The sequence below is a fragment of the Dipodomys ordii genome, unplaced genomic scaffold (genome assembly GCF_000151885.1).
Source record: "Dipodomys ordii isolate 6190 unplaced genomic scaffold, Dord_2.0 Scaffold54, whole genome shotgun sequence".
In the NCBI taxonomy this organism is placed as follows: Eukaryota; Metazoa; Chordata; class Mammalia; order Rodentia; family Heteromyidae; genus Dipodomys; species Dipodomys ordii.
The window spans coordinates 154835-169889 of NW_012267270.1; the positions used below are offsets into that span (position 1 = coordinate 154835).

General features: G+C 65.6%; 1 protein-coding gene across 2 annotated transcripts in view; it reads left to right on the forward strand.

The window, feature by feature from the left end:
• Positions 1 to 15055, forward strand: part of Lsp1 (lymphocyte-specific protein 1) — a 33033-nt gene that overhangs the window by 8755 nt on the left and 9223 nt on the right. For both annotated transcript variants that reach the window (XM_013020992.1, XM_013020993.1), the window contains exon 2: positions 14056 to 14211. In XM_013020992.1, the coding sequence (XP_012876446.1) occupies positions 14056 to 14211 (156 nt within the window). The remainder of the gene's footprint in view (positions 1 to 14055; positions 14212 to 15055) is intronic.

Here is a 15055-nt window from a genome sequence, read left to right on the forward strand (position 1 = left end):
TGGTCATGGCTGTGTGGGTCACCGGCTCTATCACCTAAGACACAGGGCTGCTGGCTGTGGTCATAGCTGTGCAGATCACTGTATCTATGACCTAGGACACAGTGCTGCTGTCTGTGGTCCTGGCCCTGCAGGTCACTGTATCTATGACCTAGGACACGGCACTGCTGGCTGTGGTCCTGGCCCTGCGGGTCACTGGCTCTATCACCTAGGACACGGCGCTGCTGGCTGAGCCTCCGTTTCCTCATCTGGCACGCGGGTGGCTGTGAGAGTAGACTATTTGGAAAGCCACTCCATGTACTCTTGCTCACCCAGAACTGCCTGTGGTGGCTGCCCACCGTGTGAGGTGAGACTGGCCCTTCCTCATGTCCAGCCACTTGCCTCCAATGTTCTCAAGTACGTCATGGTGACTAAGCCCAACCAGAAAAACAATGGGCTGGGCTGCTCGTCCTGGGCCTTGGCCAGCCGGGCAGGGGGCCCAGCTGGTGAGGGCACCCACGGACCTGGTGCCCGTGGCCACCTCGGGGCCACGGTCTCTAGCACGCAGGGAAACATCTGTGTGGCAGAGGCTTTGCGTCTCCAAGACCTGGCTCTGTGAGGGTCTTAGAGAGCTGGGGAGGGCAGCAGCTTCTCCAACTGGGGACCAAGGGAGATTCCTGGGATGCCCGGCCTCCCTCTGGAGGCTAGAACAAGGGCAGCGGCTGGGAATAAACAAAGGGAAAAATGGAGGAGGAGGGAGGGAGGGATGGGGAAGGGAGGGAGAGGAAGGGCGGGGAGGAGGAAGGATGGGGGACAGGAGGGAGGGAGGCTGAGACAGGGATACACAGACACCAGAGGGGAGAGAGGGACTGTGGGTGATGGAGGGGCCGAGGGTCAAAGGAAGGTGGAGGTCCAGGCTAGAGGGAGATAGAGCAGGCCGGTCTGGGCCGCAGAGGAGGGCCGGGCTGGCCGGGCCAGGGGAGAGGGCCAAGGACGGACGCCCAGTGACCAGGCACCCATGAGGGGGACAGTGGTCAGGGGAGGGGGAGGCCGCAGCTGCTGCCGAGGTAGCCAGAGGGGAGGCCGGGGAAGAGGGAGAGGGAAGGAAGGATGGCCACACTGCCCGCCAGTAGGGCGCAGAGGTCCAGCTAGGCCCCCATGCGGCTGGCTGGGCGGGCGGGAGGGTTTCTCTCTGGCATTTTTACTAGTCTGGGAAGGAGGAGGAGGTGGTGGAGGTGGAGGAGACAAGGGGCGGAGAAGGGGGCTGGGGACAAAAGGGAAGCAGCTGGTGAGCGTCCTGGGGAAAGAACGGGGAGCGGGGAGCAGGGCCCGCAGAGACGGGGCCCAGGGACCCGGGGACAGAGGCTGAGACAGGGATAGAACACCAAGACAGACAGATGCTTGTCACACCACGAGTCAGGAAGACGACAGGGAGGGGGTGTGAGAGGAGTCAGAGGGAGTAGAGGGCCACACACACACACACACACACACACACACAGGCAGGGACACAAAGACAGGGACTCTGGGAGAAGGGACACAGAGGAAGGGCAGGAACGCAGAGTGAGGAGCAGGGACACAGAGACAGGGCAGAGGAGTGAGGGGAGAGAGGAGGCGAGGGGAAGGGGGGTAGGGGAAAGACAAGAATAAAGGAAAGAAAAGAGAAGAAGGGGAGGAAGGGAAGGGAGGGAGGGAGCACAGGAGAGCCGAGCAGGGCAGTAGCCACGAGGCCCTGCTGCGTGGACGGAGCCTTTGAAGACGCAGGCCAGGGTCAGGCCGGGCCGCCGGGCGGGCCTGCCCGCAGGAGCAGCTCCCTGCCTCTGAGGAGGAGCTCTAGCAAACGGGGCCTGGAGATGCCCTTGAGGTAGGTGCTCCCCAGCCCGGCGCAGGGTGCCCGCGGGTACCCACAGACAGGGACCCCCTTGCCTGGGTAGGGGCTGCGGTGGCCTCGAGCCTCCAGGCACGCAGCTGTGCAGCACGTGCGAGCGAGCCAGAGAGCGAGGCAGCGGACGAGGCCCGGTCTCCTGGGGCCCGGCCTCAGACCAGGCCCCTCTCCTCCAGACAACTGGCTCAGCCTTCCCTGCGTCTCCAGGACTGGGGTGTCGTCTCCCCGCCCCCCCTAGTCCTGCGGGCTCAGCCGCCCTGGAAGCTGCGGGCCTGGCCAGCCCTGCGCGAGGGGCCCTGGTGCCCAGTGAACGCCCACTTGGCGCCTTGGCAGGCTGGCCTGCCGGCCAGGGCAGCATTCTCTCTGGGTCCGTGCTGGACTCTGTGAGGTGTGGGGTGGGCGTCTGACCTGTTGGTTTGGTCCTGGCAGAAGCCACGGAGTGGCAGCCCCTGGTGCCGACGGCTCACTATCTTCCGGTGAGCTGCCCTCCAAGCCCTTCCTCCCCAACCTTTCGGGCTGTAGAGTGACTCTGCAGGAAGCCTGCCTTGGTCTCTCTCTCTGGGAGGGGTCTCCTCCCCCTCCAGCCCCGTGGGCTGGTTCCCCGCTGCGGCTGTCCGTCTGTCTGTCCGTGGAAGGGGAGGCTGGGGTGCATCAGCATCCCTTGTGTGCTTGGGTCCTGGGCCTCCCTGGCCAGAGACAGACAGTGGGGTGCCATCACTCAGCCGAGGGGTGCACTGCACAGAGGGTAGGGCCAGGGCTGCCTGGTCATGCTGGTGCAGCTTGCCGCCAGCTTTCTCCTAGCCCTGGCCCTGGCATGGGACACAGCTGCTACACAGGGTCAGGGCCAGGACCGGGTTCTGGGGTGACCATGACTGCACGTTTCCCATCCCCCACGTCTTCCCACATCCCCATGCTCCCCTGGCAGCCCCTCATCTGGCATCAGCCCTGCCAGGCCCTGATAGGACCACCTGTCGGTCTAGGCCCCTCCTCTCCCCCTCCCTTCCCTTCCTAGCATGCTTTGTGACCTGGGAACAGAAGAGGGCCTGGGGTCAATGTCCTAGCCCCTAATGCCACTTAGCAAATGGGAAACTGAGGCCCAAGAGAGACATGTGAGGCCTGTGTTGGTCACAGGAGGCTCAGCCACTCCCATCTGTCCAGCCATGACCCTGCTCTGCCCGCGTGGCCAACATGGGGCAGTTGTCCCGCTAGCCGCAGGCACCCCAGAGCGGTGGAGGGCACGGGCTTGCCCTGAGGACAGGTAGACAGGTGACACACATGTGCACACACACACACGTGTGTGCACTCATATACACACAAGTACACATAGGCCCCCAAGCAATCACGCATACACACACCTATATATACACATATACCTAGACACATGCACACACGTGCAAGCATGTGCATGCATGAAAAAACACCAGCACACCTGCACGTGCATGGAAATATGTGTGCACACATGCAAACACCTGTACACACATGCTCCAACACATGAACATGTGAAAATGCCATACACATGTGCAGCCAGGCACGCGAGCACACATGCACGCACACACACACACAGCGGAGGCCTCTGGGTGGCTGGCAGGGGCCTGGCAGAGTCTCTGCCTCTCTGGCGTCCCTGGGACTCCGGCAATGGCGCTCGGAGGGCAGGAGAGAGGCCCTGGCGGAGGACAGTGAAGAAGTCCTGCCCCGCGCAGGTGAGCAGGTCCGGCACACTGCAGGGGCCAGGACTTAGATGAAGGCTAGGCTGCTTACCGGGCCATGGAGGACGTGCGCCTCACACAAACGTACACACAGGAAGACACCACGCAAGCACACACACACGTGTGCCGTGACACCCTACACACGCGTGTGACGCCACCCAGGCGCTATGGCCACGGCTGACCTCCCCCCCCCCCCCCCCCCGTCTATTGCTGCTCTCCACTTCTCCCAGTCCCTTGAGCCAGGGGAGAAAACCAGGTTCAGAGAGGTGCTGGACCTTGTTCAAGGCCTCTCAGCAGAGCTGGGGAGCCTGCCCCCCATGTCTACCTGCTCCCCCAGGTCCTTCTCCCCCTACTCCCCCCCCCACGCCTGGAGACAGCATCTATCCTATGACAAACACTGGACAGGCAGCTGAGCACCAGCAATGATCAGGGTGCAAAAGAAATCTAGTTTAAGCTGGTTAAAAAGGACCCTAGGGGCCAGAAGAGAAATGAGTCCCCCTGAGCCTCCTCCCCCCTCCCCCCTCCCCGCTGTGTCTTAATCTGGGTCCTCTCGGTTCTACTCCAGCCTCAGCCAACACAGACCTTCTTGAAGGCTAGCAGGGCCCAACACCCAGAACCCCACACCCGGGGCTAGCAGGACCCAATACCCAGAACCCCACACCCGGGGCTGCCCTCAGGTCTCTTCCTGCCCCTGGCCTTCCTGTCCCCCCCACCCCCCCCAGGGATCCAATCCCCACCCCAAGCCCGCTGCGGGCTGGGCCAGGACCCAGGACCTCTCCTCGCCCGGGGATGCTGGTCCTGCAGGCCTCGGGGGCTGGCTGTGACAGGGGCTGGAGCAGGGCAAGGAGGCTGGGCTGAGGGCCACCTGGCTGGCATCCTCCCCGGGCGACGATGCCCGGCCCCGGGTTGCTTGCGTGGTGTCCACACCTCTGTCCTGTGGGTCTTAGTCAGGCCCACGGGTAACACCATCGCTGCTCCTCTCTGTGGCCCTCCCAGGGGCTTTAAGGGCCCCCCAGTCAGACACCACCCTGAGCACCTGGCTGAGTGTGGTCTGGAGACCCCAGCTGACCAGGAGGGCAGGAGACGGTGCTGGGAGTCTACTGGGCTGGCCCCAGGGAGGGGGGAGCCAGACCTCCAAACCACAGCGTCCAAAGGGGAGTGGCCACCGGACCCATCCCGGGCCCAGCATCCCGAGGGTGGAGCGCCTCCCCCCCAGCAGGGCAACACCCTCCTGGGCCGGTGGTCTGTCAGCCAGAGCTCGCCTGCCCCAGAGTCTGACTGAGCCAGTAGCAGGGGTACAGGGACCAAGTGGCCCAGCCCCGTGGGCAGGGCGTCAGGGCCACAGCCCAGAGGACTGAGGTTCCGGCTCCAGTCCCAGTCGGCGAATCAGAGTCGGGCAGACCGGGCAGCCAGGAGCGATGGAGGTGCCCGGGTGCCCGGAACCCACACTGCTTGCTGTGGCCTGGAGGGGACGGCTGGCCGGGATGGCCCCCAGCGGCCCAGCTGAGGACCGTGCTGGGGCTGGCCCTGAGGAGCCCATACAGCAGGTACAGAAGACTTCAGGGGCAGCTTGGAGGGCAAGGAGCACCGTGTGGCCCCTGGGTGGGCATGGGGGTCCCAGGACAGGGAGGCTGCTTGTGGCCTGCTGTCCTGGGGGCAGGAGGGAGGCTCTGCGTGCCGCCCGCTGCCCACATGGGCAGGGCAGGCTTGGGGTTGGCCATGGGGGATGGGGCGGCTTGGGATGTGGGCTCTGAGACTGTGGTTTGTGGTGCATGGGGGCTGAGGGTGGGTCCTGCTGGGGAGAAAAGAGCTGGGAACGAGGGGCCGAGAAAGCTCAGGGTGGGAGATGGGGGGGCGTCCCATGGAGGACAGGGGGGCATCCTGTGGAGGACAGGGGGCATCCCATGGAGGATGGGGGGTCCCGTGGAGGATGGGGGCATCTTGTGGAGGGAGGGGGTGTCCTGTGGAGGGAGGGGGCATCCCATGGAGGATGGGGGCATCCTGTGGAGGGAGGGGCGTCCTGTGGAGGGAGGGGGCATCCCATGGAGGATGGGGGCATCTTGTGGAGGGAGGGGCGTCCTGTGGAGGGCAGGGGCATCCTGTGGAGGGAGGGGGCATCCCATGGAGTACAGGGGCGTCCTGCAGAGGGCAGGGAGCATCTGGTGGAGGGCAGGTGGACAGGGGTCCGAGTGGCAGAGATGGGGTGGGGGGCCTGTGCTGGCATCATGAGGTGTGAAGGCTCAGCTCCCTCCATGGTTCCCACTTAGACTATAAGAAGAGGAACCCAGAGCAGGAGATGGGGTTCGTGCTGCATGCGGGGGTCCTGGGTGACCCCTGCTGGGAGGTCTCCGAAGGCAGAGGAGGGGCAGAGGGAGGGGAGGGACGCGTGCAGGCCTCGGCCTCTCGGGGTGGCGGGTCTTCCTGCCCACCTGTGCCTGGTCTCTCCTCACTTGGTCCTCGGGGTGAGGGCCACAGTCACGCATCGCCTCCAGGGCCCCCAGCCTCCGCGTGTGCGTGGCAGGACAGCCAGAGACCTGGCCAGTGCCGGAGACTCCCGGCTGCTTCACGGGGGGCCGTCCGGGGCCTGGGAAGCCAGGACCCCCACGTGCCCGTCCGAGGGGACTGAGGATCTCTCCCGTCCTGGCCCTGGGTCTCTGATGTGCAGCCTGGAGCACAGAGGCCTGGACACCCGTGGGCAGGAACCTCTGGCTGGCTCAGGGGAGCCCGTGCCCCAGGAACGGTCAGTCTCCCAGGGTCCTCGAGAGCTCAGGGGAGGCCCAGGGGCCCGACGGGGCACCCCAGTTCGGATAGGCATCTGCCACGTGGCGGCCTCGGGCCGGGGGCAGCTGCTCTGAGCCTTGGGCCGGAAGGCTGAGGCCCTGTGACGCCGGACCCCGCAGGACAGGTGGGCGGCGGGCGGCTGACGGGCTGCCTGGGCTGCGGCTCCGGCCGGGCCGGTGTCAGCGTGACCTCCGGCCGGTGCGGGACTGCGGGCAGAGGCCGCAAGCGAGGCCTTCCCAGTGAGGTGAATCTGGGCGCAGCCGGCCAGGCAGGGAAGAGGTGGGGATGGCAGAGGGAGCCTCGGCCAGCCGCCATCACGTGTGAGGGAACGTGCCAAGCCTCTCCTCGTGGGCCGGCCAGCCTCTGCCATGGGCTCTCCAGGAGCAGCATCCAGTGCAGAGGAGCGGCTCTGCCCTGTGCCCTGCCCTGAGGCACGGACCCCAGGGGCCGCCACGGCTCCTGCTCGGGAGGATGCCGGTGGAGGAGCAGAGCCGGGAAGGTCTCCAGGGCTGCTGTGTAGCTGGCCAGGGCCCCTGTGGTGTCGCGGTCAGGGACACAGGGAACAGAGAGGCTGGGACACAGTGTGCCGGCATCAGGCAGAGGGAGGAAGAGCAAGCTCAGGTCCACAGCAAGTGGCGGCCCCATGGGCCGGAGCAGGCAGGGGGCCGGGGGGCCGGGGGGCCCAGGCCCCTGACCTCCATCCCAGACCTCTGTCAGACTTGCCTAAGCAGACAGGGCCGGAGAAGTGAAGAGCCACAGATGGGGCTGAGGATGCTGCTGGCGCAAGGCTGACCACAGAGGGCAGCAGAAGAGGTAGGGCACCCAGGCCGAAGGAGGAGCTGGGCTGGGCAGCGCCCTTCCTCCTCCCCTCCCCGCCCCCCTGCTCTCCCCCCTCCCACACTTGGTCTAGATCCCTTTCTGAGAGGAGCTCCTCTGTCTCTATGTCTGGTCTCACCAAGACTTTGGGGCAAGGCGCCAGGCTCTGCAGGTCTGAGGGTGCCCAGGGCCCGGGCACCCCAAGGCTGGGGTGCGCAGGGCATGTAGGAGCCCTTCTGAAGGTATTCTGGTGGCTGTGGGGTCCCCCCTGCTGGCTGGCGGTGCAACGGGCAGGCCTGGGTCCTGTGAGAGGCTGTGTGGTGCCCAGGTGCAGGGCCACATCCTTTCCCACGGTGCCTGTGGACTGCAGGGCGGGGGATCCCTGAGGGAGGCCCTGGGGCCGGGCCCTCAGGAGTCAGCACCATGCCAGGCAGGAGGGTGCAGCTAGGGATCTGGGCCGATGGCTCCAGGCGGGGACAGGGTGGCTTGGGCACCAGGTGAATGGGGGCAGGGAATGCAGAGACCCAAACCCCTCCCCAATAACCGCCCCCCCCCAGAGGTGCAGGGGAAATGGAGTGCCCAGACCTGTACGCATCAGCTTGGGGCGTGCAGGTGTGTGGGGGGGACCGGAGAGCTGCGTCTATGTGCCCCTCCCCCGCCTCCATCAGACCCCCGGTGTCTGTGCATTCTTCTGCCTCCTGCCCTCTCCGGACGGGCCTCCCTCCGGACTCTGCTCCCCAGGGCAGGGCAGGGCTCTGGGCAGGCGGGCAGGCCTGACTGAGTGTTGTGGGCATCTGGGGAGAGCTGGCTGCAATCACCCACCTGTGAATCCCTGCCATCTAAGAATGAGGGGTTGGGGAAGAGTCTGCAGGGAGGAGGGACCAGGGCTGGAGGAAGGAAGAATTATGGGCTCAGCACGAGGCTTGTGGAGCGGTTTGGGGGTGGTCTGGGGTTCCTGGGAGCAAAGAAGGCTGGAGATGTCCGTGGGGATCTCTCTGACACCCCTTGCTGGCGGTGAGATTCCCCAGGCCCAGCCAAGAAGTGGGGAGCCATGGACGCCCCCCGGAACACCGTTCAGGGGCGCTTCCTGGCTCGTCACTCAGCACCGAGTCTGGGGTGAGGCCCTGCGAGTGGAGATGATGCCTGGACCGGAGGCCAGAATCCGGACGCTGGGCCCGTGGGGGAGGGCGGGGGGAGGGTCTGAGGCTCGTCAGGGGGCTCCGGGCCGGTGTGGGCCCGAGGCAGGCGGGACCCCATCTGAGGCTTCCTGCTCGGCCCCAGACCACTGGCCAGCAAGGAGGACCGCAGACCGAGGGGCACGGAAGACTCGGCTTTGGGGGTCCAGGGGGAACAGCCAAGGTCACCCAACAAGAGACCACCATGGGGGCGGGGAAGGAGGCATGAGGAGAGAAGATGACGTGTGACTGCGCCAGTCCTAGAAGAAGGGGTGCCCAAGATGGCCGCGGGGACGGGGAAGGGGGTCCCCGGCACGCTGTGCTGCTTCCTCCCTACTCCCATCCCAAGAGCCTTTCCCATTTGAAGGGCCCAGAGAGGCACAGCTTCTGCCTCGGCTGCACAGCGCCTCCTCCTGGTGTGTGGGAGGGAGTGGAGTCCACAGCCTCTTCCTGGTAGTATCTCTGGATGTGACCAGGGCTGGGCCCTCGGCTGGGCCACGCGTCCCGGGCAGGTAGAGCCCCTCTCCTGAGTCCCACATGGGGTCCCCTGTGAATGCAGGTCCGCAGGCTGGGGGTCCCAGAGGTTCCCAAGGGCAGGGTGCAGGGTCTGGGGATGCCAGGCCCTCCCTGATGCTGGGCACTGTGAGGCTCTGGACGCTCGGGGTAGCCTGGCCCGGGGAAGCCCTCAGCTTGCTGCCGAGGTGTGCCCTAGGATAGAGGCCAGTGGGGTGAGGCTGAGGGATGGAGGTCAGGGAGGTGAGGCCGAGTCTGGGGTCTCACCACTAGCAGAAGGACGTGGAGAGGTCACATCGGCCCTGGAGCAGGGCCCCTCCAGACTCTCGCCTCCAGGGGCCTGGCCGGTTCCACGCGTGACCCCTGCCCCACGACCTCATCCATCCTAGGTCGAGCAGCGGCTCTCCCCGCATCTGCTCCTCCAGGGCAGCCAGAAGCCTGGGCTCCACGTCTCTGGGCATCCACCCCCAAGCTTAGAACCCACAGACCTTGCAAGCCTCCTGGGCCCAGCCTTCACAGCTGCCCTTTTAGGATGACCTAGCCAGCACAGAGCTGGCCCGTGTGGGACAGACTGACTTTCCGTGTGTTGGCCTGCTTGGTGCTTAGGGGTAGGGACACACCGAGGCTCAGAGGGGCCACCTGGCTGTCTAGGCCAAGTGAGCTAGGAGGCCGGCCGGGGACTGCGCTGTTAGACCAGGTCCCTGGCTCTCCACCACCAGGAGTGCTCGGTGAGGCCAGCGCTGGGCTTGGCAGTGCCCTGGGGCGGGCCCACTGGGCTCCAGGGAGATGCGCAGGGCCGCTCCAGCCCAGGGCTGGGGTGTCCTCCTCCTCCATCCCTCCTCCCACTCCTCCACCCCTCCTCCTTCTCCTCTATCCTCCTCCTGATCCTCCATCCCTCCTCCTCCTGATCCTCCATCCCTCCTCCTTCTCCTCCATCCCCCTCCTCATCCTCCATCCTTCCTCCTCCTCCTGGTCCTCCATTCCCTCCTGGTCCTCTACCCCTCCTCTGGTCCTCCACCCCTCCTCCTGGTCCTCCATCCCTCCTCCTGGTCCTCCGTCTCCTCCTGGCCCTCTGCCCCTCTCCTGGTCTGGCCCCCTCCCCGCTGGCCTCCCTAAGCATGGCGGAGCCTCTCCACTCCTAGAGAGCACCAGGCTCTCCTGTGGCTCTGCCTCCTCTATTAGCCCAGGCTCCGCTCATCCTTCAGGCGCACATCCCCGGCACCTCTGCCCATACTGGAGTTCTCTGTGGACAGTCCTGGGCAGGGGGAAGCCACCCTCATGCATTGGCTTGTGGCAGCAGGAACACCCCAAGGACACAGACACCGCCAGGGAGGCTGTGGACAGAGGCCCGGTGCAGAGCCAGGCCTGCGTGAGTCAGGGCGCCGGGCTCCGGTGCCTCCCCACGGGCCCAGGCAGGGCGCACGTTCCCCTGCCCGCCCCACCCAGCTCCCACCTGCTGGCCCCCGGCTGTCTGCGCTCCCGGCTCAGGCATAACCACCTTTCCCGGGATGAGTGACGGCTGCTCCGTGCCCCACCTGTGCCCCTCCCTGGCCTGGGTACTGGCACTAGATCACTGGGGGAGGGGGGTGTGAGTGTTGCCCCGAGTTGCAGACGTGGGCACTGGCCAAGGAGAAGCCTCCAGGAAGACAGCACCAGAGCGCCCCATGCAACCCTTCCCTGCTCCCCGGACCCCAGAGGAGGCCTGTGTGAGGCGACCGGGGATCTGTCTTCTCGGGGGTCTGCAGGCTCCCAGCTCTGTGGTGTACACACCACCAGGGCTGGGGATCTAGCGCTGCCTCGCTCCCGTAGTCTTGGTGCCCCTGTGGCCTGAGCCCCCCTCCCCACAGCCCTGCAGGGTCTGGGGAGCCAGCTAGCTGCCTGACAGGGCTGACAGGAAGGGGTGGCCATGGAGCGGCCTGCAGGGGGCAGTGTTGTGGTGGGATTGAGGCCAGCAGGCCTCAGGAAGGCTCTGTCCACGGGGGGGAGCGGTGGGCAGCTGCCGAGAGCGGCACAGGACCGGCAGTGCTGGGGTCTCATGGGGTCCGGGCAGTAGGGCCGGGTGGGGGAGGCGCACAGGAAGAAGAGCAGACCCCAGGTGGGGTGTGGCCGGCGGCCTGTGGACAGCCTGGTTTGGGGGTTCTTGCTCGGCATAGGGGTCCTGACTGGGGTCCAAGCACACTGGTGCACCTGGGTAGAATCAGGCCCCGGAGGAGCAGGCCCCCATCCTGGCCCCTCGGGCTGAGCCCAGGGCCTCGGAGCCAGAACAGACGCAGGAAATGGCTGATTGCACTGTTCAGCACAGCAAATCCTGTGCAGCTGGCCTGCCCCGCGCAGCCGCTGCGGGCGGGCGGGAGGCCTGACAGGTTCAGAGCCTGCCAAGGGGTCTGGGCTGCTGGCCGGGGGGCGCGCTTCCAGGCCAGAGGCTCCCACCCCACCCCAGGAGAGCCACCCCCTTTCAGTTCCCAGAACGGAGCCCAGCTGTGGAGCTGGTGGGGTGAGGTCATGGGGAGGGGGCCGCATTACTCACATCCGCGGGGCCTCGGGCGGGCGGGAAGGGAGGAGACAGGGAAGGGGCGGGGGGGGGGGGGGGGCCTCCAGGCCTCAGCTGCGGGGTCAGGAACTGGGGCAGGCAGGGCTTTTCCCCATCATGGGGGTGGCAGAGAGGGGGTCCCAGAGACCCCTGCCCTGTACCCCCACTGTCTCTGAGTTATTTTCCAGGGGTCCAAAAGGGGGTGACTTGAGAGGCAGCTCCTCAGAGATGAGGCTCCCAGAAAACCCAGCGTGGCTTCCCGCCAAGCCCCTACCACGTTGTCGGGGTGACACAGAGGAAAACAGTAAATAAAGAGGCAGGAGCACCCCTGGGGAGCCGGGGAGGGGGACAGAACTGTCCGCCCGTGATCCCCTGTTCCCAAGTCTTCTCTGCATGTGCCCAAGCATGTCCCACGTACACGTGTATGGGCCTGTGTCTGTGGGGGGGAGTGTGTGTGCAAGGGCCCCCATGTGCATGTGTGTGCCTGGGAATGCCTGTGTGTGCACGTGTTGGTGTGTGTGAGTATGTGTGTGCCTGGGATGCTTGTGTGTGCATGTGCTGGTGTGTGTGAGCATGCGTGTGGACAAGTGTGGGTGTGTGGGGACCTGTGTGAGCATGTGTCTGGACACAGATGTGCACACATGTGTGGCATGTGTGTGGATAAGTGTGAGTATCTATGGATGTGTGTGGACATGTGTGAGGATGTGTGTGAATAAGTGTGAGTATCTATGGATGTGTGTGGACATGTGTGAGGATGTGTGTGGATAAGTGTGAGTATCTATGGATGTGTGTGGACATGTGTGAGGATGTGTGTGGATAAGTGTGAGTATGGATGTGTGTGGACATGTGTGAGGATGTGTGTGGATAAGTGTGAGTATCTATGGATGTGTGTGGACATGTGTGCAGTGTGCAGCTGTGTGAGCACTGTGTAGGCACATGTGTGTGAGGGCTCGCACGTGTGTGTGTGTGTGCATGTGCGTGTGCGTGGATGGGATGTTCCCTGGGGTTTGTGCGGATGGTGCTGCTGTGGCCCGGGGTGCTGCTCGTGGCGGGGGGCCTGGTGAGGGGCTCTGGGGTGCAGAGCCCCCGCCAGAGGCAGTGAGGGACCCCATGGGAGAGGACCTGGAATCCCAAGGAGGAACTGAGGCTCAGACTTGCATTCCAGGCCCTGGCTGACACACACACTTGTGTGAGCACAATGGCACCCATGCCCGCAACAAGACACACACAGAGACAGGCTGCCCCTCGAGTGGTCTCTTTGGGAGAGGGGTGGCCCCAGGAGCAGGCAGGCAGGGGTGTCTGCTTCCACCGTGCTCTGCCCATGGGGGGGAAGGGGGGCTCTGGTGTGCATGGGTTTGGGGGGACCTGAGAGTGAGGAGCTCCGTCTCCCCAGGTAGGATGGGGCCCTGCAGCCCCAGCCAGCCAGGCCTTGGAGCCGGGAGGCCGGACTTCATTGGCAATGATAGGAGCCAGGTGTGGGGAGTTAAGGGGCTTTCTGGGGTGGGGGTTGCGGTGGGGGGGAGCGGCGGGCAGGCTGCGTGGCTAGAGTCCCACGTGGCTGGGGGGGCGCCGTGTGCTGGAGCCTGTGGAGGGGCCTGGCTTTCGTCTGACAGGCTTAGGGAGACCTGGAGAGATTAGATCATGTGCTGGCAGTGCTGCCTGGCCGGGGGATGGAGGCCCAGAGGGGAGCGGGCGGTGGGGTCATTCAGCGGACACTCGTCAGGAAGGACCGAGACCCCGGCAAGGAGAAAGACCCAGGCCTACCCGTTCCCGGCCGCCTACCCTGGAGCTGGGCGGTGGGCCTCCTCCCTAGGGGACTGGGGTGTGCCTCTGACACCCCGAGCCCGCCATCTCCGCCTTCCTCTCTAGCTCCGCGCAAGGGGGCCCCAAAGGAGCCTACGTGCCCCAGCACTCTGAGAGAACAGCACTCCCTGGCCTCAGTCCCCCCCCCCTTTGAAAGGCACAGATGGAGCCTGCCGAGGGGACCCGAGATGCAGGCTGCCCGGCTCCCCAGCAATGGCTGGTCAAGGCGGGAGGGGAAGGGCAGGGAGGAAGGGCCGGAGCCGGGGGGTCCAGCCTGCCTGGCCAGGCCCAAGTCGGCTGACCCTCTCCCAGTACACCCCTGCTGTGGTCAGGTAGCTGGAGGCTGCTGGGGGCTGGTCACCCCGGAGCGCCTCGGCCGCGCCTCCCGCGTGGAGCGGAGCACCTTTGCCCCAGCTGGTCCAGGGAGGGGGCGGTTTCTTAGGGCCCATCAGAGCCCCCTCACCCCTTCCGGGCCACTCCCCAGAGGGCACATGGTGCACGGATGTACACAGAGCCCTGGGAGTCCTCCCTCCTTCCAAAGTAAACCAAAGCCTGGCCCTGGTGGCTCACGCCTGGCATCTCAGCTAGGCAGGAGGCTGAGGTCTGAGCAACACGGTTCAAAGCCAGCTGGGGCAGGAATGTCACAAAAAAGCTAGAAGTGGAGGCGTGGCTCAAGTGGTAGAGTGCCAGCTTGAAGGAAAAACACCAAGGGGCGGCTAGCAGGTAGGTCTTGAGTTCAAGCCCCAGTGCTGGCATAGAGCGTGAACAACTATGAGAGTAGTAAACTGAGGCCAGAGGAGTGGTCCAGGGGCAGGGCTGGCCCAGCACCACCCGTGCGAGCCGTGGCATAACTGTCATCGGTGTCTCCCCCAGGCTCACTACCCGGTGGAGTGTGGAGGGCGGAGAGGAGGCCGCGTGGGAGCAGCACCAGCAGGAGCCAGGCAGACAGCCGCGGGACCCGGACCGGGACCGGAACCGGGACCCGGACGAAAGCAGCCATTCTCCAGAGCAGCCCGAGCAGGAGGCCCTGTAGGCTGCCTTGCCCCAAACCCCAGTTTCTGGGTAGATGCTGGGGTCAGCCCTAGGCTTGGGGATCTAGGTACAAGAGTTGGGGGGCAGGCTAGAAGCAGGGCAGAGCTCCAGGGGCCGGGGGTCAGCAGCCCCAGGTGACCTCGTCCGAGGATGCCTGAGTCGGCCAGACCGCCCTCCCCGCTGGCCTCCGGGGCTCTGACTCAGGCTCTGGACACCCTGCCTGGCCCCCGGCCTTGCTTGGACTGATGCTGACCCCAGCTGCCTGGCCCTAGCCTCCGAGCCCCTCAGGGCCCCGGAGCCCCCCGCCCCAGCTCCCGGCTCCATGACTCATGCAGCCCATATCCAAGTTGGCGGCCAGGGGCCGGCTCGTTTCCTCCATGGGCCCAGGAGGCCTCCGTGGCTGGGCTGGGCTGTTTTTCCAATAATGCTCCCCTTCCTCCTGGCCCCTGCTTTGTTCCATTTTCTCCGAGTCAGCAGCTTCAGGCGGGGTGGGGTGCTGAGGGGTCACGGCCCCTCCACTGGCCCTCAGTTACCCCGGCCCTCACGGCCCGGCCCTGCCATGGTCGCCCACCCCGCTGCTCCACGCAGGTCACAGCACCCCCAAAGCCCCGGCTGGAGGGGACGCACAGCCCCAAACTCAAGAGAAAGGCCCAGCTCTGTTCTTGGGGAGCCCCAAAGTAAATGAGAGGCACAGGCTTTCCTTTGGAGCCCGAGCTGGTGTGATCCAGGCTGGTGAGAGTCCGGGCTGGTGAGAGTCCAGGCTGGTGAGAGCCCGGGCTGGTGAGAGCCCAGGCTGGTGAGAGTCCAGGCTGGTGTGAGTCCAGGCTGGTGAGAGCCCAGG